Source organism: Ptiloglossa arizonensis, chromosome 11 (assembly GCF_051014685.1).
Source record: "Ptiloglossa arizonensis isolate GNS036 chromosome 11, iyPtiAriz1_principal, whole genome shotgun sequence".
NCBI classification, from domain to species: Eukaryota; Metazoa; Arthropoda; class Insecta; order Hymenoptera; family Colletidae; genus Ptiloglossa; species Ptiloglossa arizonensis.
The window spans coordinates 14,351,678-14,365,656 of record NC_135058.1 but is presented as its reverse complement, the minus strand read 5'-3'; the positions used below and the strand labels follow the sequence as shown (position 1 = coordinate 14,365,656).

The 13,979-nt window shown below is 48.2% G+C and overlaps 1 protein-coding gene across 11 annotated transcripts in view; it reads right to left on the bottom strand.

Annotated features, from left to right (window-relative positions):
• Positions 1 to 746: 746 nt before the first annotated feature.
• The window catches only part of Ten-a (Teneurin-a transmembrane protein), a 990,045-nt gene continuing 976,812 nt past the window's right edge, over positions 747 to 13,979 (bottom strand). For 10 of the 11 annotated variants that reach the window (XM_076323558.1, XM_076323557.1, XM_076323562.1 and 7 more), the window contains 9 exons: positions 11,682 to 11,866; positions 11,155 to 11,306; positions 10,307 to 10,965; positions 9,956 to 10,191; positions 8,503 to 9,611; positions 8,193 to 8,415; positions 6,126 to 8,116; positions 5,869 to 6,052; positions 747 to 5,751 (listed from right to left, as the gene is read on the bottom strand). In XM_076323558.1, coding sequence (XP_076179673.1) covers positions 4,790 to 5,751; positions 5,869 to 6,052; positions 6,126 to 8,116; positions 8,193 to 8,415; positions 8,503 to 9,611; positions 9,956 to 10,191; positions 10,307 to 10,965; positions 11,155 to 11,306; positions 11,682 to 11,866 — 5,701 coding nt within the window. In that variant the 3' untranslated portion in view covers positions 747 to 4,789. The remainder of the gene's footprint in view (positions 5,752 to 5,868; positions 6,053 to 6,125; positions 8,117 to 8,192; positions 8,416 to 8,502; positions 9,612 to 9,955; positions 10,192 to 10,306; positions 10,966 to 11,154; positions 11,307 to 11,681; positions 11,867 to 13,979) is intronic. The other variant, XM_076323560.1, reaches the window with a different exon arrangement.

The following is a 13,979-nucleotide window of genomic DNA, read 5'->3' as shown; positions in this document are numbered from 1 at the left end:
GTGTGCCCAGACGTGGCAGCGGTTCGTCAATTGAAATTTAATATTGTTTTTTTTTTCTTTCTCTCTCTCTCTCTCTTCTTTCTATTTGCTCTCGTTTGCATATTTTTCTTTTTGTTTAGTTTGCCAACTCTTTCGAGCGCCTCTGCGACGACCATCGATCGATTCGGAGTTCGTCGAGAGTACCGGTGGAGAGATGGTGATGGAGAGAGGGAGTAGGGTTGCGAGGGACGGGGTGGAAATACATTTATAAAAATTATCTGTGACCATCGTTCGCTTTCATCCTCGTAAGGGTATCCCGAATGAGTGAGATTCACGGAATCGATATAGGGGTTGAGGGGGGGGGGGGGTTAAGTTTGGGGCTTCCAATTGTCGTTCGATACGAGACGAAATATTGACATCGTAAATAGCTCGTCGAACGCGTTACAGATCTGTCTTTATCTCTCCCATCGTCGCTCAGATAAGCTGGGTACCTGTGCTCGCACCTTTTTGTTCTCGTCCACAAATTGTAGGTAATCAATTCTTGGAATCGTTCCCATCGCTTCGTTACCTTGTATACATATACATATACGTACATATATATGTATATATACATACATATGTATATGTATATATGTATATACATATAAATATACTGCGTGTCCACGTACGCGCGCGCGTGTGTGTTTGTGTATGTCCGTCGTGTGTTAATCGTGTGTACAGTGAGACACAATCATAGAGGACAGGGCTTGGGCGCAGTCTCAGGCAGGTTCCATCCAATTACAGATATATTATATCATAGCAAACATCGTGACTATTTACAATAAATACAGTCGATTAGATTATATAAATAAAATATATCGTATCGTTAGTTTAGGTTTACAGCAACACGTGACGGTAAACAATTAGATCAGCGGCAAAGTAGCGTTAATCTACTTAAGGGGTAGTGGTCGTAGTAGCTGCAGCATGACTTGTGACTCTTCTGCATTCATTCGTTCTCCTTTCTCTCTGTCGCTCTCAATCTCTCTTTCGTTTTCTCTCGCTCTCTTTCTCACTCTCTCTCTATCTTTCTTTCTTTCTTTCTCACTCTCTCTCTCACACTCAATTATTTTTTCTTCAATTTTTTTTTCTTTTTTCTTTTGTTCGTTTTTCATCATATATATCACTCTCTCTCCCGTGTGCTCGAACTTCTGTGCCGTTCCTTATCTCGACTCGTCCCCCCCTCCGAGGGCGAGGTTCGCTTCGCGAGAATCTGTGTGTACCGTACACCACGTGGTCCGACGGATTCAGCTAGCTTCCCGGCCATAGATCTCGTAATTTCACATTTCGCGTATACGATCCCCGTGTAGTCGTAGCAGTAATCGATACAATCGTAGTTAATCGTAATTAATAATCGGTTTGCTCTCTTCGAGCAATTTCTACCCCGTTAATTCCAGAAGTATTTATACTTATGTATTTATATGCATATATATATATATATATATATATATATATATATATTCATATCTATATTCATATTTATATTCATATTTATATATTAATCGCGTCTCCCCTGCGGTCGAGAAAACATCGTACGGGGAAAAAACAGTTCCACTTTCTCCGTTCTTTCCTCTGCTTTTTCTTTCTCTTCTTCTTCTTCTTCATTTTTCTTCTTCCCGCGAAACGAGACGAAACTTCACGGAAGTTAGAGAGCGAATCCACTCGTCGTTTTTGCTGCTCCTTCGGCTGTTCCCGTTTTCCTGGCACGGGTTCGGAACGCACGCGAAGAACATGCTGCGAAACCGTTTTCTCGCGACCCTGCACGTTTGAGAATCCACCTTAGGTCACGCCGACCTAACCTCTCTATCTTTCTCTCTCTCTCTCTCTCTCTCTCTCTCTCTCTCTCTCTCTTCTCAATAATTTGACACTCGATACTTTTTACTTCTCGTTTTAAAAAATAGTCGATTCTTTGAACGCCATTGCCGATTCAATGGTAATTATATACGGTTACAGATACGAATAAATTGTGACTGTAGAGACGGGGGAGGGGCACGGTGGGCGGGGTTGTGGCGGAGTGGGGGGTAGGTGGGTGGGCGGGAGCGGGTAGTGTGAGTGTTTAGAGGGCCACGAGTCGAAAGGTGTGGCTCGATCACCAAAGATACTTGAGGTCCGTTTCGTCGCGCGATGCGCCGTTCTTTCGTCGAAATTCGTGTTGGCAGCGTTAATTTAGAGAGGGGAGAGAACGCGAAAGAACGGTCACGTTTTGAAAAACACGGGTGTACTCGACGCAGTGTACAGATATATATATATATATATATATATATTTGAGAGAACAAAAAAAAAGAAAAAAAAAGAAAGAATGAAAATAAGAAACAACGAAAGGACCGCCTTCGACCTCGATAGGGCACGAGCGTTACTGACGAGAGCTCGCTTGGACCGCAGAGTTTGAAGAATATTGGTGTTACCGTCGTAGCTCTAAACACTCTAGTTTCGAGTCAAAAATACATTACGAAGCTTTCCTATATAACTCTCTTTTTCTCTCCGACTTTCTCTCTTTCTATATATATATACTTCATTTTTTTTTCTTCTGTTCTGTTTATACACTCAGCGTATAGGTTATCTTTTTTTCATTTTGTAAGTTTTCTCATCTATCCGGACAGCGAATGTCGTTGTGGTGGCAACTATCTATCCCGTAAACGGCGCCGCCTAAAGCCGTCGTAAAGTATTCAATATGGCGAGTTATATGAACGTTCGAGAAAAACGCGGGAAAGTAACGCGTCGAGGCAATCGAAGGGAATTATCGAAAGAAAAGGAAACGAGGGAGTCGGGTGGCTCCGGTGAGGGGGTGAGGGTTGGGGGTGGATAAGAATAGGATATGGTAGAGGGCAGTGAATACGGAGAAGGTTCGATAACACGTTTGAACCCTTTCGGCGTCGAGCTTCGTGCGGAGAAGCCCGAGTCCCGTTCGTCAAGCGTACTCGTCCGACGCGCTCAAGGCGTTCACCGCACGCGAGCGTACCGACCGGAAGGGTCGATTGGAAAAAGTGGGAGGGGCCAGCAAGGGGTGGTGCTAAATAATATCTTATGCACGTAGAGACGTATATGGCGTTCAGTACACAGCGAAACGATCGGTACTGATCAGCGTTAATTTAGATATACACACTTAGTTACTCGGTGAAGAAACGATAGTTAACGTTCGTTATTCATATCCAGCAAGCACGAATATGCATATTGTGTATACGTATTATTTACCGATAATGAGTTTGTCCACGTTCGCGTGGCTTACATAAACAGACAAACATTGGCTCGCACGCCCGACGCTTCCTTCTGCCCCTGTCACTGTCGTCGATTCGCGGGAGGGCCATTATCGTCTACCAAATAAATGGTCCTCCGTTTCGGGCAACGATGAAGCCTCCCTTTCGAATAATTCGTACGCGACGCGACATAGAAATCCTCGAGGAAGTGGTGGACGCTAGCGCTAAAGGGGGAGTGGGGGGTTTTTTAGGACACATCCATCAGTTAAAAATACCTTAGCCACGCTATTTAGTATGTTCCGATGTCCTCTAACTATTCACCCTCGTTTACTGTCGCACCGATTCTCATCGCACGAGAAAGCACCACTTTATAGTACACCTTTAACATCTCCCCGCCTTCGATCGCCTAAATTCGGGATGCATCGATTCGAAGCGCGCCTGAACACGATCCTCTTCCGTTTCGTTTCTCGCGCTGACCACAAAAGAAGGACCTTCTCGATCCTCTTCTGCTGTATCCACGGGGCCATTCATTGTTGAGATACGTCCACGTCCACATCCACTTGCGATCCTTGTTTAGCCTACCCATCGTATCTCTTTCGTTTCTCGTTTTCTTCTTCTTCTTCTTCTTCTCCTTTTCTAGAAGAATCGAATCGTCGATCCTCCTGTTCGGTTATCTAAGTACGGCTAAGATATCGCGCGGTTAAACGGTGAACAGGCGAGTAGACCCGATCGGGTTGCGCTCACAGTTTCTCGCGTTGTACATCGACGATCGCGGCTGGCTCGTGTCACTTTCCCACGTCGTTCTTATCCTATTGGAAAATGTTTCTATGTCAATGTAAAGCTATATATTGACTAGTTTCTCTCACTCGATTCGCCTCAACGACGAATGGCCGTGCTCCCGGTTCGTCAGCTCGCGTCGTTCCATGTTCGTGGGTCGGTTTCTCGGATCGATCGGGCGTATACGTCGCGAATCGTAAACCACCGTTTCGCGATCACGTTCCGTGCTCTTCTCGCCGCGAATTCGTCGCGCAGGTCTAAAACTCCACGGTTCGGCTGAGCGTCTGTCGTTCAGGAGGTTGGAACTCCACCCCTAGCGACGAGGAACATCGAGTATCTGGACTCTCCATCGTAGCCCCGTAACCTCGATTCCCATTACGGAACGGGTGAGGGGCATCGTCTCGGAACGTTTCGCGTCCTTCTCCGGTAGACCGACGTGAGATATCGTCACGTGATATCCGCGCCGGTGAACAAACCTCCTCGTATCCCGCGCCGCCGCGTGCTTCGAACCCTTACACACTACACCCTATCACGGTACAATATAATCATATTAACCTTAATGTTTTTGGCATCTTCGAAATACACAAATAGACTTTGGTATAAAACTTTTTTGATAGTGTTCAGTACGTTTACGTGTGCATACGAACGCTGCGCGCATAGCGGCTGCCGATCCTTTCTCATCCATCCTTCGTTTGGATTCTCTCTCACGCCACGTTCGAAAATTCCTGTTGCTTACGATTTTTGGACTGTTTCCCCCTGGCACGGGGGACGAGGACACTCGCTAAGGTCGATCACCGTCCGATCTAGCACATTTTGTCCAGCCACCAGAGTTTGCAGGTGGGCGCGCCTCTCCTTCTGCGTCGTTTCTTACTGGATGGATCGACCGCCTTCTTTACGAATCGGATGTTGTACGGGTCCTCCGCCAGTTCGGGATACAGCTGGGCGTCGTGTATGTACTCGCCCTCGTAGTTGGCCGCCAGACCGGACTTGAGTATCTCGTCCTGCTCGGCCACCATCCACTCGATCGTCGTGGGCGTGTTGGCCTTCAGAGCTTCGCGTTCCCTGTGCCAGGCCTTGCGAATGGCGGTCGCCTTGGCGTGATGGAGCAGTCTTTGTTTCTCTTTCTCGGCGGTGGTACCGTAACGCAGGTTCACCACGTAGCTGGCTCCGTGGATCTTCACGTCTATCAGCGAGCTGCTCCCGCTACCGTTCTCGTTCTCGTGGAACGTTGTGTTCACCTGACCACCGAGACGTTTCAGCTGTCCACGATCTTCACTGGCGCGCCACGTCTCCTCCTTCACGAAGTAGAACGCGTCCTGCTGAGCGCTGTGGACCACGAACGTGAACGGCAGGAAGTAGGAACGGTTGAACACCGACGTGAACACGTCACCGTAGATGGCGTTCGCTGTCGGTACGCTGGACACGACTGCCTGTCCTTCCGCCGTTCTCGACACGAGGATTCCTTTCCCGAACGGAGGATCGGACGCGGCACCCAACCGACTGGGTATCAGCTCGCTGGTGTCCTTCTTCAATGCGGAACGTGGGGGCGCGGATAAACTGACCGCGTCGCCGGAATGTCTTTGTGCGATATGAGCGAGGAAGCCGGATTGAACGCCCAGGTTCCTGGTTCTCTTCTTTTTACCGAAGATGGAGGTACCCGGACCAAGAGCAGGTAGTATCAGACTGTCCGGTAGCTTGTCGGGGAACAATTGCGGTGCGAGGCTTTTCAGGTCGTATCCTAGATGCGACATCCATGATATGTGGTCTGAAAGATAAATACTCGTCAAGTGCGTGACAATAATAACGATTGTATGTTGGAATTAACATACCCTAAATGGGTAACCTAAATGGGTACGCTAATGGTGTCATGAGTGCAACATACCTGTTGGTTGATTCGATCGGTCTGTGTGCCGAACATCAATAGGATCGTTTCCGTTAAATCTATATAGATGTAGATGCGTCGGGGTATCCACCCTGTCTAGGACGTTCTCCCACAAAGGAGACATCCACTGACCTATCAGTGGATCGTACACTTTACCATTTGGCATGTGCACCAACGAAGTTACCTAAAAATTCGGTGAAGAGTTAGACATCGAGGTTGCAAACCGCCAACGTTAGCCCTAACAATTCCTATCTCACCTGATCCAAAAGTCCCCCGCAAAAGTCAACGGGTAGATACAAATACGGATTCGAATCGTAAACGATATGTCCATAGGGCGATCGCATGATTTCCCTGATGCCTTCACCGTACTGGCTGAAGATCATGATTGGAGTGCCACACTGATCGGTGGCGATATAATATTTGTGCCTGTAGACTTGTGCGTAGATGAGGTGTCCCCTGTCGTCGTACACCAACGACATCAGCTTGCCGTCACGTGGACTGTATATCTGGCTCACTTCGTGGGGACGTTTCTGATTGTTGTAAAAGAACTGCGTAACGTTTCCGTAATTGTCCTTTCTGGTGGCGAGACGATCAAGGTGATCGTAATAATAGCGAACGTCGAATCTACCGCGTTTGGTAGCGCGAACGAGGAGACCTTTCGCGTTGTAGTTGAACCTTTCCTCACCGGCGTTCTGAACTACCAAGCCCCTGTTATCGTACTTGTAAAGACCTTCACCGAATTTCACGATTCTGTCCATACTGTTGTACTCCATGGGTATCATGTTGCCCCGGTAGGTGAGCGACAATATATTCCCATTGGCGTCGTACTTGAATCCCCATGGTTCTTGGGCCTCAACGTCGATTAATTGACCGTCACAGTCACGAGTGTAATTCTTCACATTGGTGTACGTATTAGCAGCGACGTTACGCGTGTAGGTTCTGGTCTGATTGATACGACCACGAGAATCGCGGGCAAACTCCATCCTGAACACCTCCAGCTGATGTATCGTAAGCGTCACTTGCGTTTCCAAGAATCTGTTGTCGGTCATTCGAGAGAACAGTGCCGTACCGTCGAACACGGTGGTTTCGTTGGACTGGGGTCTGGTCACTTTAAACTGACCTATTTGTTCGAGCATACCTGTTCTAGGGCTGTACGCCATGGTATGAGCGGGCAGAGTCTGACCACCTATTCTACCCTGTACGTTCACCAATCTGAAGTTCGAGTCATAGTCGAACGTGAACTTGGCATTGCTGAGGCCAGTCTTGGCACCGAAGTCAATGCGCTCCTCTATCAACAGACCAGCGCTGTACTGATAATCCCATTTGTACTCGACGTCTCGTTCCGAGTGTATCACTTCGGAGGGTAAACCGCTCTCGGTGTATCTGATCTCGCTCTTACCATCACCGTGCACGACTTCGGCTAGCTGTCCAGACGTGTGATACCTGTAGACGATACGAGCTCCGTCGCCTGGAAATACGGTTTGCAGGAGGTTTCCATCGTGACTGTAGTGTTGCAAGTACGCCCTGGTGCTACCCGGTGGTGTGTACGTCACTCGAAGGAAACCGAGGGAAGCTTGACACGAGAACGAATGTTTCGTTCCTGATGGAAGAATGATGTGACGCAGTCCACCGTCGTCGTCGTATTGCAGTGAGAAGTGTCTGTCACTGGCCAGAGTGATCTTCGAGAGCATGTTGAAGTCGTTGTACGTGTACCGTTTCGTACCATCCTGGCTGTTCGTCACCTCGGCCAGTTGTCCGTGACGGTCGTAGCCGTATGTTTCGTCGGATCCGCCCCATTTCCAGCTCTCTATGCGATTGAACCTGTCGTACGTTATGCTGAGATTGTGACCTTGCTCGTGCGGTTGCCAGGTCAGAGGCAGGCCAGCTGGATCGAAAGTGACCGTCAGAAGTGGATTCCTCGTCTTGTCGTAGAAGGTTTCGCGACTGAACGCCTGCTCGAATTCCACACCGATCACTCGGGTGTCGTTCACCCAGATCTCTCTGTTGAGAGTCTGCTGGAAGTGACTAACGTCACCGACCAAGCTGTAAGTGGTAGTCATGGTGTTCGTTAATTCTCCCAAAGACATCAACTGGTAGCTCCACATAGGCAACATTTCAGCTTCCACTGGTAACGCAGCTTCCAGCAATGGGTGTTTTGTAGTGGCTGCGCTTAGCACCCTACCACCACCGGGTAGGAGAACTTCCAGGCTGCTGTTCGTGAACGCAATAGCTTGCTTGATCTTTGTGCCTGAATGTGATAAAACAATTTGTTAGCTTAACTATTAACATAGTCGGCAATTTTATCGAAAGAATTCTAAACTCACCATCGGTAATTTTTAGCATCTTCGACCTTTCGTTCTTCATTTGAAATTCGACGTTTCTCTGGTTGTCACCTTTCGATAAAGCCTGAAGGGGAGCCGATACCTTCACCGACAAGCCTTCGTCGTTGGATAAGTCCGAGGAGAGCTTCAGTTTTTCGCCGGTAGGTAGTATCACATCGGTTACGCGTCCCAGACTGTCGTAATTATATATGTACGTTTCACCACCCTGGAACAAATCAAGCAACATCCGTGTCACGTAACTGGAACACCAAGAAATCACTACTCGTCTCGAATACTCGTCTCTTCTACTTACCCCGGATCGACTGGTGAGCAAGCCGGTCGAACCATCGTATCCAAGAGCAATCTCTGCTCTACCCCTCTCGGATAGTTTCTCCAGGAATCCAACCGCGGATATCTTGAGCTCAGATTTGTGGTCCTGCGTGTTCTCGATGGAGCTGACGACGCTGCTGTAATCCCTCAAGAATTGAATTTTATTTCCGGCGCTGTCGGTCACTGTCGACAGTTTACCGAAGCTTGTATTCTTGCTGTACAGGAACGAGTAACGGGTCTTTCCGGACGTCAAATCCTTCGTGGAGATGTGTTGACCGTATCGATTGAACACGTACACCTCGTTGGTCGGTGGGAACGGTATGTGGAACTCGCCACTTTCGTCGTGATTTGGAAGATAGGGTTGCAACGCGAGGATGTGCAGACTACCTTGATCCGCCACGTGCAGGACGCCATCGGGTGAAATCGCCAGGGCAGATATGGCGGTGAATTTGGCGTTAGATGACAACAGGGTCTCCGTGCTGCTGGTGTCGTCCGTACACGCGCAACTGTCCAGATCTTTGGTACTGGGTGTCGTGTTGTTGCACTCGCATTGCCCGCGCAATCGTTCCTGTTGTTGTCCCGCGAAGTGCGACATCTTGCCAGAGCTGTCCACGATTCTGATCGAGTTCACCCTGTGCGAGTCGCTCTCCGCTATGTAGAGTTCGCCGGTTGGACTGAAGCCAACGGCCAACACGGAACCGAGCACCTCGTCCGACTTCTTAAGATTCGTGGTGGTCGATGAGTTTACCTTGGCGAGTTCCCCATCGTTGCTGTTCCCGTTACCGTTGGTGTTGCTGGTACAGTGGAGGGGCGTACCAGCTACAACCCGCACTTTTAGATCACTGGTAAGCTTCAGTACTAGCCTGTCGTCGATAAAGTGCAGAGAACCATCCAGGGGGCTTAGAGTCAATCCGGTTGGCCATTGCAGTTGGGCTTGATGAGCGGGTATAGCACCGACGCACGGCGCCGGTGACCAATGATTATGATGTCCGTGATGGCCCACCAAAGTGTGAATGATACCATGAGGATCGACTGCCCGAATGTTCCTCCCATCGGCGATGTACATGGTCTTGTCGGCAGCGATCGCGATTCCTGTACAACGCAAAGTGGATAGAGTGTATTTATTGGATCATTAATCCGTCGAAGGGTCAGTGGAGTTTAACGTAGGGAGTCAATACTGAAATGAAAATATCGATCGAAAGTGTTACGAAGCTCGTTAAGACTGTACACCTCAAATTCTTAATCACAAGTGTTTCGTAATTATTAGGAACAAGGCTTGGGGTATTCAAATCTGCGATGTATAAGGTAGTCGCAACGAGCCACAGTGGTTATTCGTTTGCTAACAATTGACACGTACTCGTATCGTATTCTAGAGTACACAAATGACTCCGAGTTATTTACCGTACTACAACTTAGAGTTTGATAAATTCCTTTACCTTTCGGATGAGCTAGTTTAGCACGTATGGCTGGTCCCTCGTCACCGCAATGACTCTCGTCGCCAGGAATGCATCTTTCACCGCTTCCTACAACGGGCTCTATGTTGATGCTAGGATTCTGAACGACTTCCAGTGTCAGCGCCTTCAATATCTGATGTCTCTCGGGATCGCTGATGTAGAGGTGGCCATCGGCCGGCGAGACGCATAGGTAGTACTGATAAGCCACCTGCGTCGCACTGGAAATGCAAATTCGAGGAACTGTTCAATCCGACACCTTCGAGGGGTACTCCACTTCATCGTTCCTAGCTTCTGGGTCCGCTTGACCAAAGCGTTGGAAACTTTGACGCTTACCTTAAGATCAGAACGGTGTAGACGTTTCCTTCCGGTGTGATTCTACGGACAAGATTGAAATCGCCCACGTAAATGCTGCCGTCTGGACCGCTCGTGAGGGCAACCGGAGTCAAGAGCCTGGCGTCCTTGGCTAGACCGTTGCAATCCTGGCAGACCAAGCTTCTCTGCAGTCCAGTGCCCATCACCACCTTCACGGTACGGGGATACTGCTTGAAGTGGAGGGTGGTGCCGTCACCTTTCTGGAGGATACCCTCGTGGAAGTTGTAGTGATGGTGTATATCGAGTCCCCAGCCACCGATATCCGAGATGTCCACGTCGAATCCTTGCAAGGTGGCCGTCTGCGTCTCCCATATTACGGATGGGCAAGTGGAGTGTTGATAGCCGATCGAGATTCTCGCCTGGGCCACACCGTACACCTTCTGCTTGTAAACGTTCCGTTTATTCCAAGCGAAGGTGTGCGTCAAGTTCGGGTCCGCCTCGTAGGTTTTCGCGTGAAGGGAGCCCTCGATCTCCACGTGTACGTGCACGTGCGTCAGCGATTTCGGAATGAAGGGGCCGGTCAGTTGCATCCTCACCGTGGACAAGTAGCCCGCGGCTTGGCTGCTCTGGTACATCAAGTGTAGATTCGAGCCCGGAATCGCGATGCTCTCCTGCACGATCTGCAAGAAAGAGGGGTCGGTGAAGCGTTCGCTCGAGAATTCGATGTTGTTTACGCGGTCCTGGGAGAGCCACCACCGGGACAATTTGAATTTTAAATTGTCCCAAGGAGGAGTCCGCTTTGAGCCGGGACACGAAGGACACGAAGTTCGAGAGGCAAGCTGCTACCAAGCTACGTCGGTTCTGTTTACCTGACTTTCGGCGAACACCAAACTCTTGCCAGGCAGACCGCCCACTTTTTCAGGCATCCAAGTGCTGACGATGATAGGGCGTAGCAGCTCGTGATCGTGCTCCAGGCACGGACCGTGCTCGCTAAAGAGTCCCATCGATATCCCTGGGAAGCCTATTATATTGTACGCCGTAAATGGTAAGGAACTTAAAAACATAAAACACTTAAGGACGGAACAAAGACGGCACACACGTTGAGGGGTATCTTGGACGACTCCGGTTGCGCTCTAGGTTGACGATGAGAATAGTAACACAGCGATTATATCCAAACGTGACAAACCAAACGATAACAAGAAACGCAAGAACGATACGGTAAACATATTACGCGCGACTTGATTTCGATTCGAATCTCGAATGACGCAAAGTGTCTCGGATTTACTTATTCTTGCTGGTCCGTGGCGTTGACGGACACTCGCGTGTTTGCTTAACACGACATAACGTGAAAAGAAAAATACGAAAATAAGAAGTTAATACAGGGTTTAATACTTACCGACAGCTGGACTAGGGGGTTGGTTGGATTTATGGGACTCGCCTTCCATGTTAAGGGTCATCACCACGGGAGATAGAAGCACCATTTGATTCCATGGCACGAACACGGTCCTCGTAAGGGGTTTGAAGGGGCTACGCTGGAACTGAAGCGTCACTGCACCGCCGCCGTTGACCAGCACGTCAAACCTGATCGAAGTAGGTAAATGCATTTCAAACTATACCGCTTCCGGTATTGCGTTCTGGGTGTCCGATCGATAAGAGATACGCGTTGGTTCGCCTCAATCGTGACCGAATCAAAGGGGTAGTTTCGGGCTATTGAGGGGGACGGGGGGAGAAAATAAAATATTTGTCGCAACATCGAAGACAGTTTCCGCTTCCGGTTGTCCCGATGTTAAAGGTACAATGTTCATTTTGCACAAACGCTATTGACAGATTTTTTTGCACGAATTCTAAATGCTCGTATCAGGTGCGTTGTAAATTATTTTCAGAGACAATTTTCTTTTCGCTTCTTTTCGGAAAAGTTTAATTTGCCGTAATAAGTTTGCCGTTCTTGAACAAATCAATATTTTCACAAATCTATAAGTAAAACGATAATAAAATTTACGTAGTATTTAAAAATTCTAACTTCGTTCAATTCTAATCATTAAATAATTCCGCTCTACTTATTACTAAAAAATTCCCCTAAAATGGTACTTCTTCCACAGTCTGATCGAAACGTTAACTTTTAATACGTGTTCGAAAAATTCGTAATGGACGTTTCGTACAATTTGTAAATATTTTCAAACATCAGCTTCCTTCGCCCCGAAAGATGCATCTCTCTCGATCGTTCACGTCACGTGGTCTACCATTCGTTGTTACCGTCAACTTTCGCGTATCGTAAATCCGATTCTGAAGTCCGACTCGAAAATGGCCGGGGAATGCCCGATGGGAGTAGTCCGATTTCGCGCGGGTAGGACTTAACACTAAGCCGCGCAACAAGGGTTACTCGCGATCAAGCACCGACAAACATTCGCGTTTCGTTGTGTCGATCGCCACCACGGTACGCGGCAATAACTGTTAATTTATGTCTCGGGCACGGATATTCGTTAAAGCGAAACAGAGGAGTCGAGTGCGGCACACTCCGGGATTCACCAGAATTAGGGGAACCTGCTCGCATCTTGGAAGATGGGCATATCGTCGTTGGAGCTAGTTGGCCAGAGATTTCCACCTTCTTGCGGACACGGTGGTTCCTCGTTGGTAGTTCACCGTATTACCGTAAAATTTCGACAGCGATCGGAGGGTTGGTTGGGGGGGAGGGTCGAGGCGATGGTGGTAACGGAGGTCAGACTAATCACGCAGGTTTGCACGAAGTAATTAGGAAGCTTTCGACATCATTAGCTCGGGCTTTGATGTGGTTTACAGGGCCAACTCCTCCAGCTCCGTGTTTCAGGATTATCCTCGCCAGGATTACTATACACCTGGTTGATATAGGTGTTCCCGTCGTCTCCTTCCCCGCCCTTCGTTACAATGCAGCCTTGATCCTATTACGAAGGACGTCCAAGCTGCCGTACACGCTCGTGCGCGCATCATCGTGTACGAATACTAACGTCACGCATACGGTGCACCCGGCGTCCGCGGAGAGATCCACGAATCCCTCCCTCCACCGACAACTCTACTATTTCTTCCTCACCCCCCCTCACCCGTTCCAACTCCCGAACCGCGCGAATCGAGTGCACGCGGTTCTTTTTCGTTTCGACTGTCTGATTACGAGCGGCAAATGGAAGTCGCTTTCACGGTCTGGGTGGTGTGTTTTCACGATTTAATGGGAAGCGAAATACTTCGTAAAATGGCGAGTTACGTTGCACGGAGTGCTTTCGTACAATGTGGACACACCTAAATTTCGGGGCAAATGCAGCACGCAAATGTACCGAGTGTAAGCAAAAGGATTTTGCTTATACATCGCTGATTTCAGATTTTAGAACAAATAAGACACGTGGAAACCCGCGTAGGATTTATTTTAAATTTTGCTATTTCGGTTCACCTCGTTCGGGACCACTTCGGGTACATCCGATTGTATTGATCTTTTCATTGTGGAATTAACCAGTGGTAGGTTAACCTAAATTTTTGCAATTTATTTCGCAATAATAATACTTGTAAATGTATGTAAAACTTGAATAAAGAAGTAAACAATTTTACAGAATTGTCTAAGAAGCTTAAGCAATTTATATACCTGGTATTTTTTTTAATTTGAGCATCAAAATTTAGAATAATATTGTTACTTCGTTTGAATTAAGATTTTGGTTTGAATTATGCAACAGAG